Source organism: Convolutriloba macropyga, chromosome 10 (assembly GCF_964194025.1).
Source record: "Convolutriloba macropyga chromosome 10, txConMacr16.3, whole genome shotgun sequence".
NCBI classification, from domain to species: domain Eukaryota; kingdom Metazoa; phylum Xenacoelomorpha; order Acoela; family Convolutidae; genus Convolutriloba; species Convolutriloba macropyga.
The window spans coordinates 56353698-56370653 of record NC_134477.1 but is presented as its reverse complement, the minus strand read 5'-3'; the positions used below and the strand labels follow the sequence as shown (position 1 = coordinate 56370653).

Genomic DNA, 16956 nt, shown 5'->3' with positions numbered 1-16956 from the left:
TAAGGAAAATTTTTAGGATGGTCATACTTGAATGGACTACGACCCTTATTTCAATCCAAACCGTTCCTTATTTTTATGGGACGCTGCATTCGATAGAGTTTTAAAGAAAATTTTGCCATTCTTATCATGACGGAAGTTTCTATTTCTCCAAATTCTTACCTTAAACTTTCCTATTATATTATATCTTAAAGCCAAAAATTTTTTTATAAAATTGATTTCGTAATTTAACTTTTCACTTTTCATGGGCTGTCAAACACCCCTCGTTGCTCTCCAATAGACATTTCGGGTTTTATAATGACAGAACAAATTGAATCTGAGCAATTATAGTTCCTCCTGAAAAAAAAAACGTCGAAATAGGTAATAATTCGAGACCTTCTACAAACTTGTAACAGTACTCGGCTTTCAAATTTGTATACACAGAATCTGAAGTTACACTATGCTTGCTTAATTACAAAGAGCATGCTCTGTTAGAGCTGAAGCTATTCCAGTGCGTACAATTGCCTCACAAATTCCTCAATTTTTGCTCGGATAGAGCTGAAGGTATCCATTATATCGGATGTTTCATATTTTTATTGGAGAGAAATAGGGAGGAAGGGACTGTGGTACAAACTAACAACTGAGCTGATCAGCCCACCTTCATATGACACCAAAAAGAGCGCTCAACATAGATACAGCGGAACTTACCTCTGCAACGGGAGGTGGGAAGAGGTCACCAACTACAGCCTCGTAGAATGTGTTCCTCTTCATTTTAGAGGTGACTTTGTCACAACACTTGATGTACATCTGTCTATACAAGGCGTACTCCTCGGGAGTGACTGAAAACAAAACACAAAACGGTTCACAAGTTGAAACGAAAACTTCAATGTATAACAATAAGGTTAAAAAAGTATAATTTTTTTTTAATAATTACGTCAAATTTACTTTGATTCTTTGTGAGTTTGAAATCATGCATTTGAAACACCAACTTTACAAAAATAACTTTTAAATGCTCCCATCTTACTGTTTACCGCAATGCTACCACGAACAAAATTTTGAGCTTCCATAAGACAGTGTTCAAACTAATGCGCACTTCCGCCTTGATAATACTGTTCGTAGACTCTTAACAGCTAAAAAAAGCTATAGCAATTCACATAAACCATTATATGGATGTAATATTTATAGATGTTTTTAGTCTATCATGCTTTTTAACATTTGAGTTCACATCTGTTCTACAGTGACGTTTCATTGCGAACTTTTAACTTCTAGTAGACGGTGTGTATAGTCCTCAAACAAATTTCTAACAAAATTTGCTTCACTTTCCTTCCAAATTTCCGACACTTTTCTAAAACTTCCTTAACAACTGTCTGTTTTCCCCATAAAAATTCGATTTGGTTCAGATAAAATTGAGAACAAGTCAGGCTTTTTATTACCATAGTGTATAAGTGTGAATCGCGCCCTTGCACCTATTACTATCAGAGTTATTGAGTATAGACGACACGGTTAAATGACAGGTATAGATAGTCATATAATATCCCCGTGAAAGATTCCTATATATTTAAATTTTTCAAAAGAAGCAAACGTAAACTATTACCGTCGTTCCGCTAAAACCGCGACCTTCACATGAATTGATGACTCCAAGACAGTTCTGGTGACTCCCATTCTTGAGCCAAAAACTCGAGAACTTAATGCCCTAAGGACGAAAAAAAGTCTGAAGTCGAAAAAAGTGTCTGAAGAAAAGTCGGTCATACAAAAAATCGCATAGAGACCGCAGGGCTAATTCAATTGGTACAAACTTTGTTTAAGAGCAATTAAAAACCAACATATTGAACGTACAATTGTGAATGGCGCCCTCGCCTCCATTACCATCAGTTTTAGAGTTGACTTCACCCATGGTACAGGACAACTTTTACATCTTTCACCACGTGATTATTATAGCATGCAAATTCTGAAACAAAACGTCATTACATTTTAGTTCACAAATTCGACATCATTAACTTTAAGTTAACAAATTCTCGCCTTTCCCAGCAGTTGCTAAAAACAACACAATACTCAAGAGTAAAACTAGTTAAATATTGTAATGTTACACCTATTTATCGATACAAATTACCCCCGATCTAGTCCAAAAACCACAAAATTTTCCAACAAAAAGCTGCTATATATATAATAGCTGTGAACTTAGCCAATCCGCGCTATCCCAAAGATTATTCACATCAAACAAATTGAAATTTCAGCTTTGATTTATATAAAAAATAACCGGAAGGAAAAAAATCAGTCGGTGGGGGGGGGGGGGGGGGAGTGAATTTGAAGTAAAATTCAGTTATGTTAAATGGAGTTCTGAATTTCACGAGTATCATGTAGTTTTGAGCATAAAAGTTGACAAATTAGCAAAAATATTCAAAACATCAGTTTTTTTTTCTCAAAAATTTATTCACAAAACTTTTTTATCTGTCTCTCCGTTTTCTGCTGCTTAAAAACTGTTGCACAAATCAATGTTTCTCTGTACCAAACAGATTTTTTCGAAAATAGACTTCAGGCAATTTAGAGCTGTCAAAATAGCAACTGCCAAGTTGAAGAAAAAATTATATATATATAATATATATATATAAACAAAACAAAAGAAAATTGCCGGGATTGTGTGAATGTTTGTGTGTGTGTGTGTGTGTGTGTGTAATATGTGTGCGTAAGAGAGGAAAAGTTAGTTTGAGAGGGTATGGTCCTTTAAAAGTTGGAGAGAAAAAGAGGCAGAGTGCAAAAACTATCAGAAACCAAAAAAATACTTATTTGTTAAAAATTTGAGTAAATTGAAATTATGAATATTGAAAATGTTTTTTACAGGCTTTTGAAAGATCAATTGCCAAAAACAAAATTTTTGTATTGGGGTATTTGTGTGTAGTGTCGTTGTAAATTTTGTCTGTCTTTCAGATTGTACAATACTTATCTTTCCAGAATGTGTTAAACAGTTTTCGTTGTTGTCTACAAAAAGACGGCATTTTTGGCTAAAATAGTACAAGTAAATTTCTCCACTGTATATAAGTTTTTCTCGGATACTCCAACGATTTATCTGACAGAAATTAATGGTTGTTTTTAAAACCTTCAGAGGTATGTTGGAAGACTCACACGAGCCATCTTGTTTAGTTTTATTGCATGTCCCAAACTCAAGCAGAAATCAACATTCCAAACACAGTTTTAATCTGCTAATTTTCAATGTTACATTGTTACTAAAAATCGCTTTCCTTTGCAAAAAATATGAGAAAAAAGAGTTGAAGTTTGGAAGAAGCTGAGGAAAGCTTTATCTAATGAGATATCTACACCCATCGGAACATATTCATCTTTAAAGAATGAAGTGATTTTAGCGAATGCCAAAATTTAACGAAATATAATGCTCAAACTATTAGAGTTCCAGGATACGGACAGTATCAACAGAGAATAAACCAGAAAACACCCTTGGTTCCGTTCACGTCAAAAGCTTGTGCCATGGTACAGTAAATTACATTCCCCAAAAAGGCTGGAGATCTATTTTCACATATTTTATTGTTTATTATTGTTCTGAATACCTCGCCCAGACAAAAAAGAATACCTCGCCTAAATTGGCTCTGGGGCTATTGTCAAGTGCCATTGATCGACAGGTTTTAAATTGCGCAAAAAATATTGCACTAATTTTCCATTTATATTACAAGCATTACCTAAGTGCCTTTGCAGTCCCAAACGAGCTTAGTTAACTTACATCTGATGCAGTGATTAACTCCTTTGGATAATCCATTGCAATCTCTCAAATATCAAATACAGTATCATAATTGCACACATCATGCCGCGTTCACTTAGAGATCTGTCCCCAAAAGTAAGTTAGAAGAAATTAATTTTAATGCGTATTAATTTTAATGCCTACAGCTATGGCCGCCAAAAGACAGTGTAGCTGCATACTTTTAAACGGGTTAATTTCGTTATATTTCGACGTTTTTCCTTCGAAGCAACTTGATTTCTGGTCAGCCTCGCTCATTATCAACGAGCTGTTTTCGCTTGTTTAAGTTAATAATTAAGCAAGAAATTTGCTTCCATTTGAAATAGGCTATCTTGACAAATTCAGTGAAATACGTTATAAACTAAAGCCATCAATTGCCTTTATTTCAAATTAATATCGGCGCATTTATGTCACATCCTTTAGAGAACCATTTGTCGTTTCTTTTGACATGGTAAGCACGTCAGAATTAGAAAACATAGCTGGCAGATTGCCAGAAAATAGCCGCAATAGATTCGTAGATCGGTAGTCTAAAAAAAACAGTAAACACAGACCAGAAAAATTATCTGTATAAGTTATTGCTGCCTCTATTAGCTGATCTCAAATAACCTTCATTTAGAGTGACACACACCCATTTGACCTTATCTCTTTGAATTAAAGTATATAAAAGTCAATTTCAAAGTGAGGAAGTCATCTTTGAGAGTGAGGTAAGTCAAGTGTGACCGAAAATTTAATCACGCGAATGAACAAAAAAACTCGCTCCACTAAGAGCGAAAAATGACGTCACGCATGCAATTCAGTTGCAACTGCATGAACGAATGAACAAAAAGTGGCTGTGACGTCATATGGTCGTAACAAAAATCATGACGACGAAATAAAAAACATAGCAGGACAAGTCCTGACGTACAATTCAAAGAATTTTCATTGACTAAACAGAAAAACTAGACCTAGAATGGACTATGAGTGAATTGAGAGAACCATTTAAAAACATCAGATCAAAAAAAAACAAAAAATCAATGTCAAAATGCCGCATGTGAACAAAAAACCACTAGCCAGAAATGAAAATTTAATTAAAACAAAAAACTAGGCCTAGAATGAGCTGTGAATGGATTGGGAAAACCATTTAGAAAAAAATCCGATCCAAAAAATGGAAACAGAAAAAATCAGAGTGAAATTGCCACATGTGAACAAAAAACGACTACCGAGAAACCGAATTTTTGTTCCAAAACCATTTTCGCACTCTACTTTAAAATTAGAGCAAAAAAAATTGACGCCGCAAAACCACTAGCTTTTTCGCTCCATTTCCTGTATCGGCGTGATCAAAATCAGTACTCCAATTTGACTTCAAAAATCATGAAAATGTGTGAACAGATCTTAAAGAAAAAAAAGACAGCGCCGCAATGCAATTCAAATTCTTTGAATTGTAAAAAAAACCCAAGAGAAGGCCAATAATAGCCCCAGCTATCGCTGTACGGCTATTAATAAAAACATTAAAACCCTATCAATAACTTGCCCCAAAATACATAAATTCAATTACATAGCTCTGAGAGCCTCAGATGTTCAACGAGAAAAATAAATCTCAGAATGGTTTTCCTGCAAAAAAAAATCAAGTTAACTCTCTCGCATTCTTATCTTAGCTATCGGAAAAATAATAATAAGTTAATGTTTATTCAGTCATCAATCGAGAAGCTTCTAAAAAATAACAAAAAATAATTAGCGCACAGACTAAGAAGGATTTACTTAGATGCGACAATTTAAATGAAACTAAAGAACTTTAATATAGAGATCATAGCACGACAGTTATATTGCAAATTTTCTCAGGAGGGAATAAATATTCAACATAAATCAGAGACGGCGAAAATACATGTTGGCTCGTTGGTTTAGCTCATCCAGAATGTAGAAAAGATATCCTAAATGTTGTCTGCCTGTTACATTTCTTGGCTCTGGGGTTTCGGTACTTTTGAGGAGCTTGATGAAGTTTTCTTGGGCAACAGAACTGCCTGGATATTCGGCAGTACACCGCCCTGGGCAATAGTGACCCCTTGTAACAGTTTGTTCAACTCTTCATCATTTCTGATGGCTAGTTGAATATGCCTTGGAATGATTCTAGACTTTTTGTTGTCTTTTGCTGCATTTCCAGCCAGCTCTAAGATCTCAGCGCACAAATATTCCATAACAGCTGCAATGTACACAGGAGCTCCTCCGCCGATTCGCTCAGCGTAATTTCCTTTTCGCAAGAATCGATGAATCCTTCCAACAGGAAACTGCAGTCCTGCTCGTGCAGATCTGCTTTTTGATTTGATTCCAATTTTTCCACCAGTCTTGGCTTTTCCTTTACCAGACATATTCACACACCAAATATCTAAAATCAGCTTCATATGCAGCTAATAAAACTATTCAAAATTATTAAACGATTCCAAGAGAGCAGTTCTTTTCCGTTTGCACCCACCCCCCCCCCCCCCCCCACGACGCACGTGCCATATATTTTTACACAAATGATTTACTATGTAATGACACGTGCTCTGTATTATCTGGGGGGTGCATAAGGCACTCGGGACACAAACGGAAAGCATCCAAATCGAGAACTCGATAATATTTGATTTGTGTGTCTAATTTCAAGCTTTGAAGGATCTATTCTGTTTTGCCCACCCACCCCTATTTTTTTAACTTAGTAACGTGCTATATAACAACATATAATTTGTAACTGGGGGCGTAAAAAAACACTGAGGTGCCGAAACAGAATAATCCGCTTTGACGTTAAAAGAGGTGCATAGGCAAAAATTTTTTCTGGGTGTAAAACATGTTTACTAAGGTTTCAGTCTACAAGTTTATCGATTCAGCGCGAATAACACTCAAGATTCTGGATACACTATTCTGGCAATGACACTTAAGATATTGGTATACAGCTTGGAAATCTGATTTTTCTTGCAAACGTCTACTTCAAATTTACTAGTAACAGAAGTCTTAGCAAAGAAAATCTGAAATAATTACGGGAGCATTCTTGGTGAAATAATTGGAGGCATCCTGTGATGATAGGCTATAAGATGACATTGAAGCTGTTATAGAAAAGAACGCCAGATCAATTAACTTATAGCAGCCTACCCGTGATCAATAAATTATACCTTTCAATGATGTGTGGTACCTAATGAGCTTGGTACCCATTGAAAATTCAAAAGAATTTAGCGTACCAAGTAGTTTAACCAGTGAACTTATAATTAAAACAGATTAGGGACTTAAGTGAGCGGCATATGTGGTTAGCGTGCGACGGCAATGTGACAGGTGTCAGACGACTTGGCAAAAAAGTCCATCCCCTGAACAAACAAAAGCGAAACTGCCGTCCTATACTTATCACAACTTCCAATCCTCTTTTCCTTCAGAATTGCTCTCCCAGAAGTCTACCTGCAAAATTTTGTAAAACCTGTGTGCATAAAGAAATTTCTGACATCCAGTGAAAGACAGGAGAAAGATGTCCTCGGGAAACGCTTCCATATAACTCATCAGGAAGAAAAAATTAAAGAAGACTTTCGGATAAAGAATTTGAAACTTTATTATCAAGGGCGTGAAGTCTCAAATGAGCAGTAATTTACTAACACTAGCCAAATGCTTGCTTCTTAATTGTCAGTCAATTTGCAGCTTGTCCAAACATCAAGAATTGGGTAGAATAATGACAATAGCATCAATTTCCTTAATATTTTTAACTGAAACATGGCTACCTGAAAGCATTTCTGATTCAGAGGTATTACTCGGACCTCATTTCAACGTTATGTCAGGTTCCAATAGCAGCAAACGGGAACACGGACGTGTTCTCATTGCTGCTTCTAATTGCATCCAAACACAAATAATTCATGTTAAATTACCACAATATCCTTTCTCTGTTGCGTGTGGTCTTCTAGATAGCATACCGTCGTTTTTCATATTGACAAACAAAACTCCAGTCGGATCTCCATTTCACTTCAACATCGAATTGCTCACTGATTGCCTAAATGAATACCTAATGAAAACCAAATGTTTAGTCAGCAACTATTCGCCTAAGACAACGTTTAATATTTATGTGATCGGTGATTTTAATCTTCACGGTATCAATTGGGAAACACTTACATCGATTAATTCTCAGGAAGTTAAGTTTTTAGATTTAATTGACGAACTTGTTTTGAGTCAATTTGTTAGCGGTCCCACTCAAAAAGGTCACAACACGTTGGATCTTATCTTGTCTATTGTTGAGCAATTACCTGTATCTATTGGAACCAAAATTTTCCGATCATTACCCGATCTTCTTTTCTTGTAACTTCGAACTGATTGATGCTATATTTAAATCAGGTTTTTCACGCTCGTCATTCAATGCCAAAGCTTTCGACATTTCTTTTTTTGACTTGTTCAAATTTCAGCGATATAAAGACTTTGGGCTATCTTGATCACTGGTAATTTTAATCTGCAATAAAGCTTCAGTCAATGTGTTAAAATGAAAGGAGCTATGCTACGTAATGCGCTAATATTTTTCTCCCCACATACAATGCATATCCTGTATCAGAAAGAGACTAACCTGCGTAAGCTTACAAAAAGTTGGACACTTATGCTCTCACTAAAACAAAGAGAATTTAAAAAATCTCTTAACGAGTCGATTGAATTGGACAAGCAAATTGAAAAAAACTCAACTTTTCATGCTCTTATCACTGTTTTAGGCCGCTGAGAGCACTTGGCTTCAGTAAATCTTTACCGTCTGTTATGTTTTTAGCGGAGTGTCTCTGTCCTCTAGATCTGATGGTTGTAATACTTTCTTTGGTTCCGTTTTTTCTCCCAAAATTAAAAATGGTGTGCGAGCATTTCATGAGCTTTTGCCAGAGTTGTGTATAGACAACGTACCGTTTTGAGAAACAGAGATAAGAAGCTTATTATTGCGCTGTGATGATTCGAGCTCTATGGGTGCTGATAAAATTCCTTCATTCGTTCTTCGTGAGTGTGCAATTTTTTTATCTCCAGCAGTTCAACAACTCTTTTACTGGGTTACCAAAAAATGCACCTGGCCTTCTTTATGGAAGATATCGTATATTACGCCCTTACATAAGACGGGACCACTGAATTTGGTTGAAAACTATCGTCCAATAAATATTTTATGTAAATTTTTGTTGGTATTCGAACATATTTTCTTTAATTTTGTTTATCCAAAGCTGAAGTTTTTAATTTGCAAACAGCAATACGGATTCAAGAAATTAAGGAGCAATGTAACTCAAATTATTGATTACTTAGATGTTGTTTATAAATCTCAATAGTTCTCCTGCACTTTCAGTTTATTTTGACATCAGAAGGCCTTTGACACTGTTCCTCATCACTTATTGCTGTCTGAACTTCAAGTTCTTGGCTTTTGTCCTCGTTTTATGGTGCTTTTTTAGTCTAATCTTTCTGATCGCCTACAGTGCGTCAAAGTGAATGACACTTTCTCTCCTTTCTGGAATGTGACATCTGGTGTACCACAAGGCAGTGTCCTTGGACCACTTCTTTTTCTGTTATTTATCAATGATATGCCAAAAATAATCTCACATAGATCATATTTTCTGTACGCTGATGATTTGAAATTTTTCACATGCTAAGAGGAACAACTAATACAGCAAGACTTTAACGCCTTACAGCAATTGTCAGTTTTAAATTGCTTGAGCTTTCATCCGTCTAAATGTCAAATTTTACCTTTGAATTTTGACCGTTCGCAGGTAGTAAAACTTGGTGAGACAGCACTGGATTATTTTGAATTTATTGAAGACCTTGGCTTCACCATATCAAATAATTTCAGCTGGCAGATTCACATTGATACAAAATTAGCTGAATGCTAAAAGATTTACTATTTCATAAAGCGAAACGTGCCTTTCATGATCTCAGTAAGGAAGAAACTTTTATTGTATCAAAACCTCGTCCTCTCCATCTTTCCTTACGTTTGTTCTGTATAGCAGCCTTCCGTAATCTATATGCGCAAGCTGGAGAAATTTCAATCAAGAGTTTTCAGATGGATTTTTTCTGATCGCGATTAATTTTCTGCACTTCAGAGACTTTTTTTCTTACCAGTTTGCTACCAGAAGATTCAATCAGACATGATGCTGCTTTGGAAAATGGCCAATAAACAAGCGGAGGTTGAGAGTGAAATACAAAATAGTTTTTTCAACACGAGGTCATCGGCTATTGGACTCTTTAGCGTGCCTAAAACGCAGAAGTTTTGCTCTGAAGATAACTTTTTTGTCAGGGCCACCAGATGTGCAGTTGAACTGCTAAAACTGAAGGTTTTTAAATTTGAAATTCCGCTTGGCATATTTCGTACTAGAGTACCTAATTTTCTAGTTGATAAACTTACTCATTTTAACATTGATTTCTCGTTTTTTTATTTTGTAAAATGTTTTTGTAAAAATTGTGGCTTTTAATTTCTCTTGATGCCTGGACTAAATGATCTTTTCACTCCTGTTTTGGAATTGAGTTTTTTTATTGCTACTACTACTAGAGCTAGTACTTTTACTACTACTACTACTTTACTCAGCTGTAAAAATGGCTCTCATCGACTGCATAAAATCCTTATTTTCGGTCCGTTCAAATATCGGCCGCCATAGCAGTGGTGAATTACCTTGATCAACTTTGATAAGTCCGTTTTTTAAACATTCCTCGAAGCCGAGCCTTGTTTTAACAAATGTCTATTTTAACTCTTTGACTAAATTTGAAAGACTAAGTCCATTGTAAAACAATATTTCCAATTGTTTTGTCTATATCCAGCATCATCAGCTAAAATCCAACTCCAAAGTCCAACAGCTAAAACCCAGCAACTCAATTTATGTACAATTAATGTGACGGACGGTACATGCAATTAAAATGAGGGACAGAATTTTCACTGCACACAGTGACTGGCCATTTTTTGATGTAGCACTTAAGAAAAACCAAGATATCTGGACAGAAAATCAGTATCCAACTGAGTGGTGTTCCAGTACTGTTAAGACGTTGGATAATATAGTCACGAAGAAAAACTTTAAACAAAAGCCCCCACAAATGAACAACATCTCAAAACTTTTTTTTGTTTCTCAACAAAACGGAGCCTAAACGGATGTTTTTGTTCAATACAGAGGAAACATCACTCAAACTTTTGCAAGTAGACTGCAAAAATTGGGCGATATTCAGATCTTTTTAACAACGAGAAAATTCATCAGCAAGCTGAATCCGGTACAATTTAATAGATAGAGTCAAAGACAAGTTTATGAACTTTGCAAATCATTTTTTTATTTTTGAACCTGACTCTGCGAAGTTAAATCTGAATGCAATGTCCAAAGACGTTCGTTTTTTTAATCAATGTAATGTTTTTATAGACAATTTTTTCTTTCTGAGTGATATCAGTTTAATTATGAAACAAAACAGTAAATTAATTTTCCCAGAAGTAACTTGATATTACTAAAATTTTTTCTAGCAGTTTGAAGGAGAGCATTCCAGTACAGAATTTGATAGAATTGAATCTTCAAAGTATCAAGAATCCTACGTCAGTTTGTCAGTTTAAAGGACGGTGATGCAGAAATATAGCTGCAGATTGGTTGAAGGTAGACAACGCTTCACTGACTTTTCGAACATCTGTTAAAATATTCAATTAGTGACAACATTGAAGAGCAAACTTTACAGATCATTTATTTTGTCAGCAGTGTTGCACAGATCAGAGACATGGACAATCAGCAAAGTGTTGGAGAAAGCTCGAGAGTTTTCACAGCAAATAACTACGTCTCATATTTTGTCTGTCTTACATGACAAAAAATAGCAAGCCAGTCTGTGCCCCGCAAAACGCAGATGGCAGCCATAGGCGAAATAATCATGGTTAGACGTATAAAATAGTTTAGACATGTGCAGAAAATGAAGATCTTACGACTGCCAATGAAATTTTTATGAGTGGAAAAACACTGAGCATTATCCAAAAGCCGTGGAAACTGTCTCAGGATAGCAAAAGGCATGGTTACATCAGCTACCAAATCACTGCAAAAAAAAACTAAATTGCATTTTCTGTGGTTCAAGTAAGAGCTAAGACTTATTCGAGATCAGTCTTCAAAAAATTCTTCAAAAAAAATTTTTTTTCTTAGTAAACAAGTTCGCGTTGACCTAATATAATCATTTTACTTTTACAATTGTGCTCATAATCAATGTTTGAATATCCTGAAAGGGTGCCTATTTTTTTTAAGGAATTCAAGTGTTGTATCAGTAGTAGTAGTATTAGTAGTAGTAGTAGTAGTAGTAGTAGTAGTAGTAGTAGTAGTAGTAGTAGTAGTAGTAGTAGTAGTAGTAGTAGTAGCAGTAGTAGTAGTAGTAGTAGTAGTAGTAGTAGTAGTAGTAGTAGTAGTAGTAGTAGTAGTAGTAGTAGTAGTAGTAGTGGTAGTAGTAGTAGTGGGGGACAAAATCCAACCTCACCTCCACGTCGTGTCCCCTGGGGGTAGGTCATGTGCTGCGGCTCTCCGCTCACATGGTCGAGCTAACGAGGCACTGGTCTTCTAGTTTGTGGCGCAACTAGTCGTATCTCAGCCTTCAGACACCAAAGCAATGAGTACATTCAACCATGGCCCCGAGTCCCGGGTAAGGGGTGCTAAGAATCTCCCGAGGAACCAACTCAGAATTGCAACTTTAAACGTCAGAACACTGACCCAAGCCGAATCTTTAGAGGCTTTGAAAATGGATCTGGCACAATACAAGTTGGATATTCTGGGAGTGCAGGAGACGAGATTGCAGGAGCAAGAAATTGATCTCGGAGACCACAAGCTCTACCTGTCTGACTCGTGGTTGTCTGGTGTAAGGTCGAGACAAGGAGGAGTGGGCGTTGCTGTAAAGAAGTCATTGATGAACAGCATCGTAGAACAAGTGGCTCTAAGTCAACGTATTTGCTACGTCAAGTTCGCGGCTCGGAGGAGAGCCAATCTAGCTGTTGTTGTCTGCTACGCACCTACGAATGAAGCTAGTCTCCAAGAGAAGGATTTGTTTTGGAGTCAACTTTCAGACCTAGTTTCCAGCTTCAAACATAGGGAGCGTATTTGTGTCATCGGTGACCTCAATGCAGAGCCTGGACACCAGTTGAATGACACCATGAGCTGCAGAGGCCCGTTTGGAATGGGTGAAGAAAATGAAAACTCGGAAAAGTTGTTATCATTTTGCACTTCACACAAATTGCTCGTGGGTGGTACATGGTTCCAGCATCGACAAGTGCATCGGTACACCTACAACCCTCCCGATCCGAGTTGTCGAAAAAAGATGCTGGATCACATTCTGTTTGCAGAGAGATACAGAGGATGTCTGACGAATGTGAGGACCAGAAGAGGGAAAACCACAATTACCGATCATGAAATGGTCATTGCGGAAGTATCTATGAAACTTTGGTCTAAAAAGCCATGTTTCACGCCCAGAATCAGTTCTGCAAATCTGCAAGATGAAACAACGCGTGACTTATTCACGCAGGAGGTCAAGTTACATCTGGATAAGAGCGGCGATTTCGAGAATACAGAGCAGTCTTGGGACAATTTTCGAAAAGCCCTGAACCAAGCAGCAGTGAAATGCCTCCTTCCGGACAAGCGAGTGAACAAACCTTGGATTTCTCCAGATTCTCTGGAACTTATCCGGAAACGAGCTGATCTACAGTTGAAGAAACACAGCAGCGCGGTGGCGTTGTTTGAGTTCACAAACTGCTGTAAGGAAGTCAGAAAAGCTCTACGTGCAGACAAACGGGCATGGCTTGAACACAAAGGCCAAGAAGTGCAGAGCTTTGCGGACAGAGGCAACTTGAAGGAGGTTTTTGGGGCATCACAGCAGATTTGCCGAAACTGAAGTCCCCAGTTGACCAAATTAGTTTCAAGCACTGGCGTCAACTTACGGACGAAAGAGGAACGACTTGAACGCTGGACGGAACATTTTAGTCAACTCCTGAATCCCTCAACATCAAGTTGCAGTACGAGATTGGATCCCGAAGAAGCAGCTGAAAGCTTGTCGATTGACCTGAGCCCAATTCGATTTGAAGAAGTGCTTGAAGCTGTCCGCAGGTTGAAGAATGGCAAGGCAAGTGGACCCGATAACATTTCCTGTGAGATGTTGAAAGCACACAAGGGTATTGTCGAGTGGCTCTGGGACATCATAGATAAGTGTTGGTCGACGGAAGTTCTGCCCGATGACTGGAAGGTAGCAGAAATTGTCCCATTATACAAGAGTAAAGGAAAGAGGTCAGAGTGTTCGAACCACCGAGGGATCTCTCTATTGTCAGTACCAGGAAAAGTGTTCGCTTCCGTTATTCTCAATCGATGCAAAGATTCAGTGGATCGCGTCTTAAGGGAAGAGCAGTGCGGCTTCAGAAAAAGCAGAGGATGCGCCGATCAACTCTTTGCCCTGCGTCAAATAATAGAGAAATCAATGGCGTTTCAATTGGATATTAGCTTTTGTTTCATAGACTTTCGAGCGGCATTCGATTCTGTCGATCGTGAGCAGATGTACCAGATAATGAAACACTATGGTCTTCCGCAAAAAGTGATAAACATCATAAGAAACAGCTATGATGGATTCAAATTTCGAGTCAAAGCCGAAGGTGAGAAAGGACGCTTATTTGATGTCAGAACGGGCGTTAGGCAGGGTGATGTGTGGTCCCCAATCCTATTCGGCCTTGTCATCAACTACATTTTGGCTAACTCGGTGCATGGAGGATTAGACATTGGGAGATTGGTGGCTGACTTAGATTTTGCTGATGATGTTGCTCTCGTGGGGGTCTCAGACAGTGAGGTGCAAGAAAACCTACATCGAATCGAGGCCCTTGCGAAAGCCGCTGGTCTGAAGATTAATGTGGCCAAAACAAAGAATATGGGCGTAAAATGCAACAGCCCAAATGTTGTTGCAGTGCCTAGTATCCAACAGAACGTGGAGATACTCACTGGAACACATAAAGGCAAACTAGGACTCCTGGCAGAGACATCTAGCCAGTCACGACTAACCATCAGCACGGAGGTGCTGCTGGGAACGAAAAAGAAAGCGGGCTGGTTCGAAACACAAGATGGCCGGAAGCTAAGATTGAAAAGCTTAGCGGTGGCTAAGCCAGCGTTGGTAGCTTCACAACAACAATCTGCGGTAGCAGATTCAGAGTCGCTAGAAAATGAGAGTCGGTCAGTGGTGGCTGACCAAGAGTCTTTAAGATGTCAGAATTGTCAGCGGCAGTTCAGTACAGTTACCGGACGCAAAGTGCACCAAACAAGATTCTGCAAAGCCGGTTTGTCAAAGGATGTCGTCGACAAGTCAAAGTTCGAGCAACTAGAGGCGAGCCTTACCTGTGACAAGTATGAAAGAAAGTTCAAAACAGTCAATGGCCGAAAAGTTCACCAATCGAGATACTGTGGCAAACCTATAGCAGTTGCCACACGCGTGTTTTCCTGCAAAGTACAAGATGTTCTCGGAAACGAGTTTGAAAACACAGAAGCGTTCAAGTATCTCGGATCATATGTCAGCCTCAAGCATGGAGACCTGCAGGAAGTCAATTGCAAACTTGCAGAAGGTAGAAAACGGTTTGCTAACTTCCAAAATCTCTGGAAGAGCAAGCAGCTCAGCGTGCACCTCAAGTGCAATTTGTACAAAGCACTCGTTTTATCAGCCGTGCTGTACAGCTCAGAGACTTGGACTCTTTCGAAATTAATGGAGAGAAAACTTGAGAGTTTCCACTGTGGTTGTCTTCGGAGAATTCTACGTGTGTCATATCTGGAGAAAGCAACGAACGAAGAAATTATGTCAAGATCACGAATGCCCCAACTATCCACGATGATCATGCTCAAACGGATAAAATGGTACGGACACATCCAGAGAATGGAACCAGGAAGATTAGCCCGCAGTGCCTTCGATTGGGACCCGCCCGATCAATACGTCCATGCTAGACGCGCTCCTGGGGGGCAACGGAAAACGTGGATGAGTCAAATCGAAGGAGACTGTGTACGAAACAAAGTATCGGTCACCAGATTGCAGGAGAAAGCAGCAACCGGGTCAAAGAATGCCTTCAACAATTTCGTCGTACAGCACTTCACAGAATAACCAAACAAATAACTCTTCTTGTTTTGTTTGTATTTGTTGCCAATCGTGCCTTTATTTCATATTTGGAATTAAAGTGTTGAAACAGTAGTAGTAGTAGTAGTAGCAGCAGTAGTAATAGTAGTAGTAGTAGTAGTAGTAGTAGTAGTAGTAGTAGTAGTAGTAGTAGTAGTAGTAGTAGTAGTAGTAGTAGTAGTAGTAGTAGTAGTAGTAGTAGTAGTAGTAGTGGGGGACAAAATCCAACCTCACCTCCACGTGGTGTCCCCTGGGGGTAGGTCATGTGCTGCGGCTCTCCGCTCACATGGTCGAGCTAACGAGGCACTGGTCTTCTAGTTTGTGGCGCAACTAGTCGTATCTCAGCCTTCAAACACCAAAGCAATGAGTACATTCAACCATGGCCCCGAGTCCCGGGTAAGGGGTGCTAAGAATCTCCCGAGGAACCAACTCAGAATTGCAACTTTAAACGTCAGAACACTGACCCAAGCCGAATCTTTAGAGGCTTTGAAAATGGATCTGGCACAATACAAGTTGGATATTCTGGGAGTGCAGGAGACGAGATTGCAGGAGCAAGAAATTGATCTCGGAGACCACAAGCTCTACCTGTCTGACTCGTGGTTGTCTGGTGTAAGGTCGAGACAAGGAGGAGTGGGCGTTGCTGTAAAGAAGTCATTGATAAACAGCATCGTAGAACAAGTGGCTCTAAGTGAACGTATTTGCTACGTCAAGTTCGCGGCTCGGAGGAGAGCCAATCTAGCTGTTGTTGTCTGCTACGCACCTACGAATGAAGCTAGTCTCCAAGAGAAGGATTTGTTTTGGAGTCAACTTTCAGACCTAGTTTCCAGCTTCAAACATAGGGAGCGTATTTGTGTCATCGGTGACCTCAATGCAGAGCCTGGACACCAGTTGAATGACACCATGAGCTGCAGAGGCCCGCTTGGAATGGGTGAAGAAAATGAAAACTCGGAAAAGTTGTTATCATTTTGCACTTCACACAAATTGCTCGTAGGTGGTACATGGTTCCAGCATCGGCAAGTGCATCGGTACACCTACAACCCTCCCGATCCGAGTTGTTGAAAAAAGATGCTGGATCACATTCTGTTTGCGGAGAGATACAGAGGATGTCTGACGAATGTGAGGACCAGAAGAGGGAAAACCACAATTACCGATCATGAACTGGTCATTGCGGAAGTATCTATGAAACTTTTGTC

At 38.7% G+C, this 16956-nt stretch overlaps 3 protein-coding genes across 4 annotated transcripts in view; all 3 read right to left on the bottom strand.

Moving 5' to 3' along the window:
• The window catches only part of LOC142348219 (ubiquitin carboxyl-terminal hydrolase 32-like), a 146358-nt gene extending 144410 nt beyond the window's left edge, over positions 1-1948 (bottom strand). The window contains exons 1-2 of the mRNA XM_075399495.1: positions 1813-1948; positions 685-815 (exon numbers count right to left, since the gene is read on the bottom strand). Of these exons, the coding sequence (XP_075255610.1) occupies positions 685-815; positions 1813-1870 (189 nt within the window). The 5' untranslated portion in view covers positions 1871-1948. The remainder of the gene's footprint in view (positions 1-684; positions 816-1812) is intronic.
• The window catches only part of LOC142348733 (prefoldin subunit 1-like), a 218590-nt gene that overhangs the window by 164613 nt on the left and 37021 nt on the right, over positions 1-16956 (bottom strand). The gene's annotated exons all lie outside the window — the stretch shown is intronic.
• Positions 5368-7630, bottom strand: LOC142348732 (histone H2A). Of its 2 annotated transcripts, none has more exons than XM_075400201.1 (2): positions 7573-7630; positions 5368-6077 (listed from the first exon to the last, which is right to left on the bottom strand). In XM_075400201.1, the coding sequence occupies exons 1-2, from the start codon at positions 7628-7630 to the stop codon at positions 5644-5646; spliced, it is 492 nt and encodes a 163-aa protein (XP_075256316.1). In that variant the 3' UTR covers positions 5368-5643. The 2 variants fall into 2 exon arrangements, with proteins under 2 accessions (XP_075256316.1, XP_075256317.1); XM_075400202.1 differs by lacking the exon at positions 7573-7630 and adding an exon at positions 7307-7430.

Coding starts and splice junctions, on each gene's coding strand:
- LOC142348732 (XM_075400201.1), bottom strand. CDS start 7,630: ATGAAAAACGACGGTATGCTATCTAGAAGACCACACGCAACAGAGAAA. Junction 6,078..7,572: donor AACAGAGAAAGGATATTGTG/GTAATTTAACAT, acceptor AGCTGATTTTAG/ATATTTGGTGTGTGAATATG.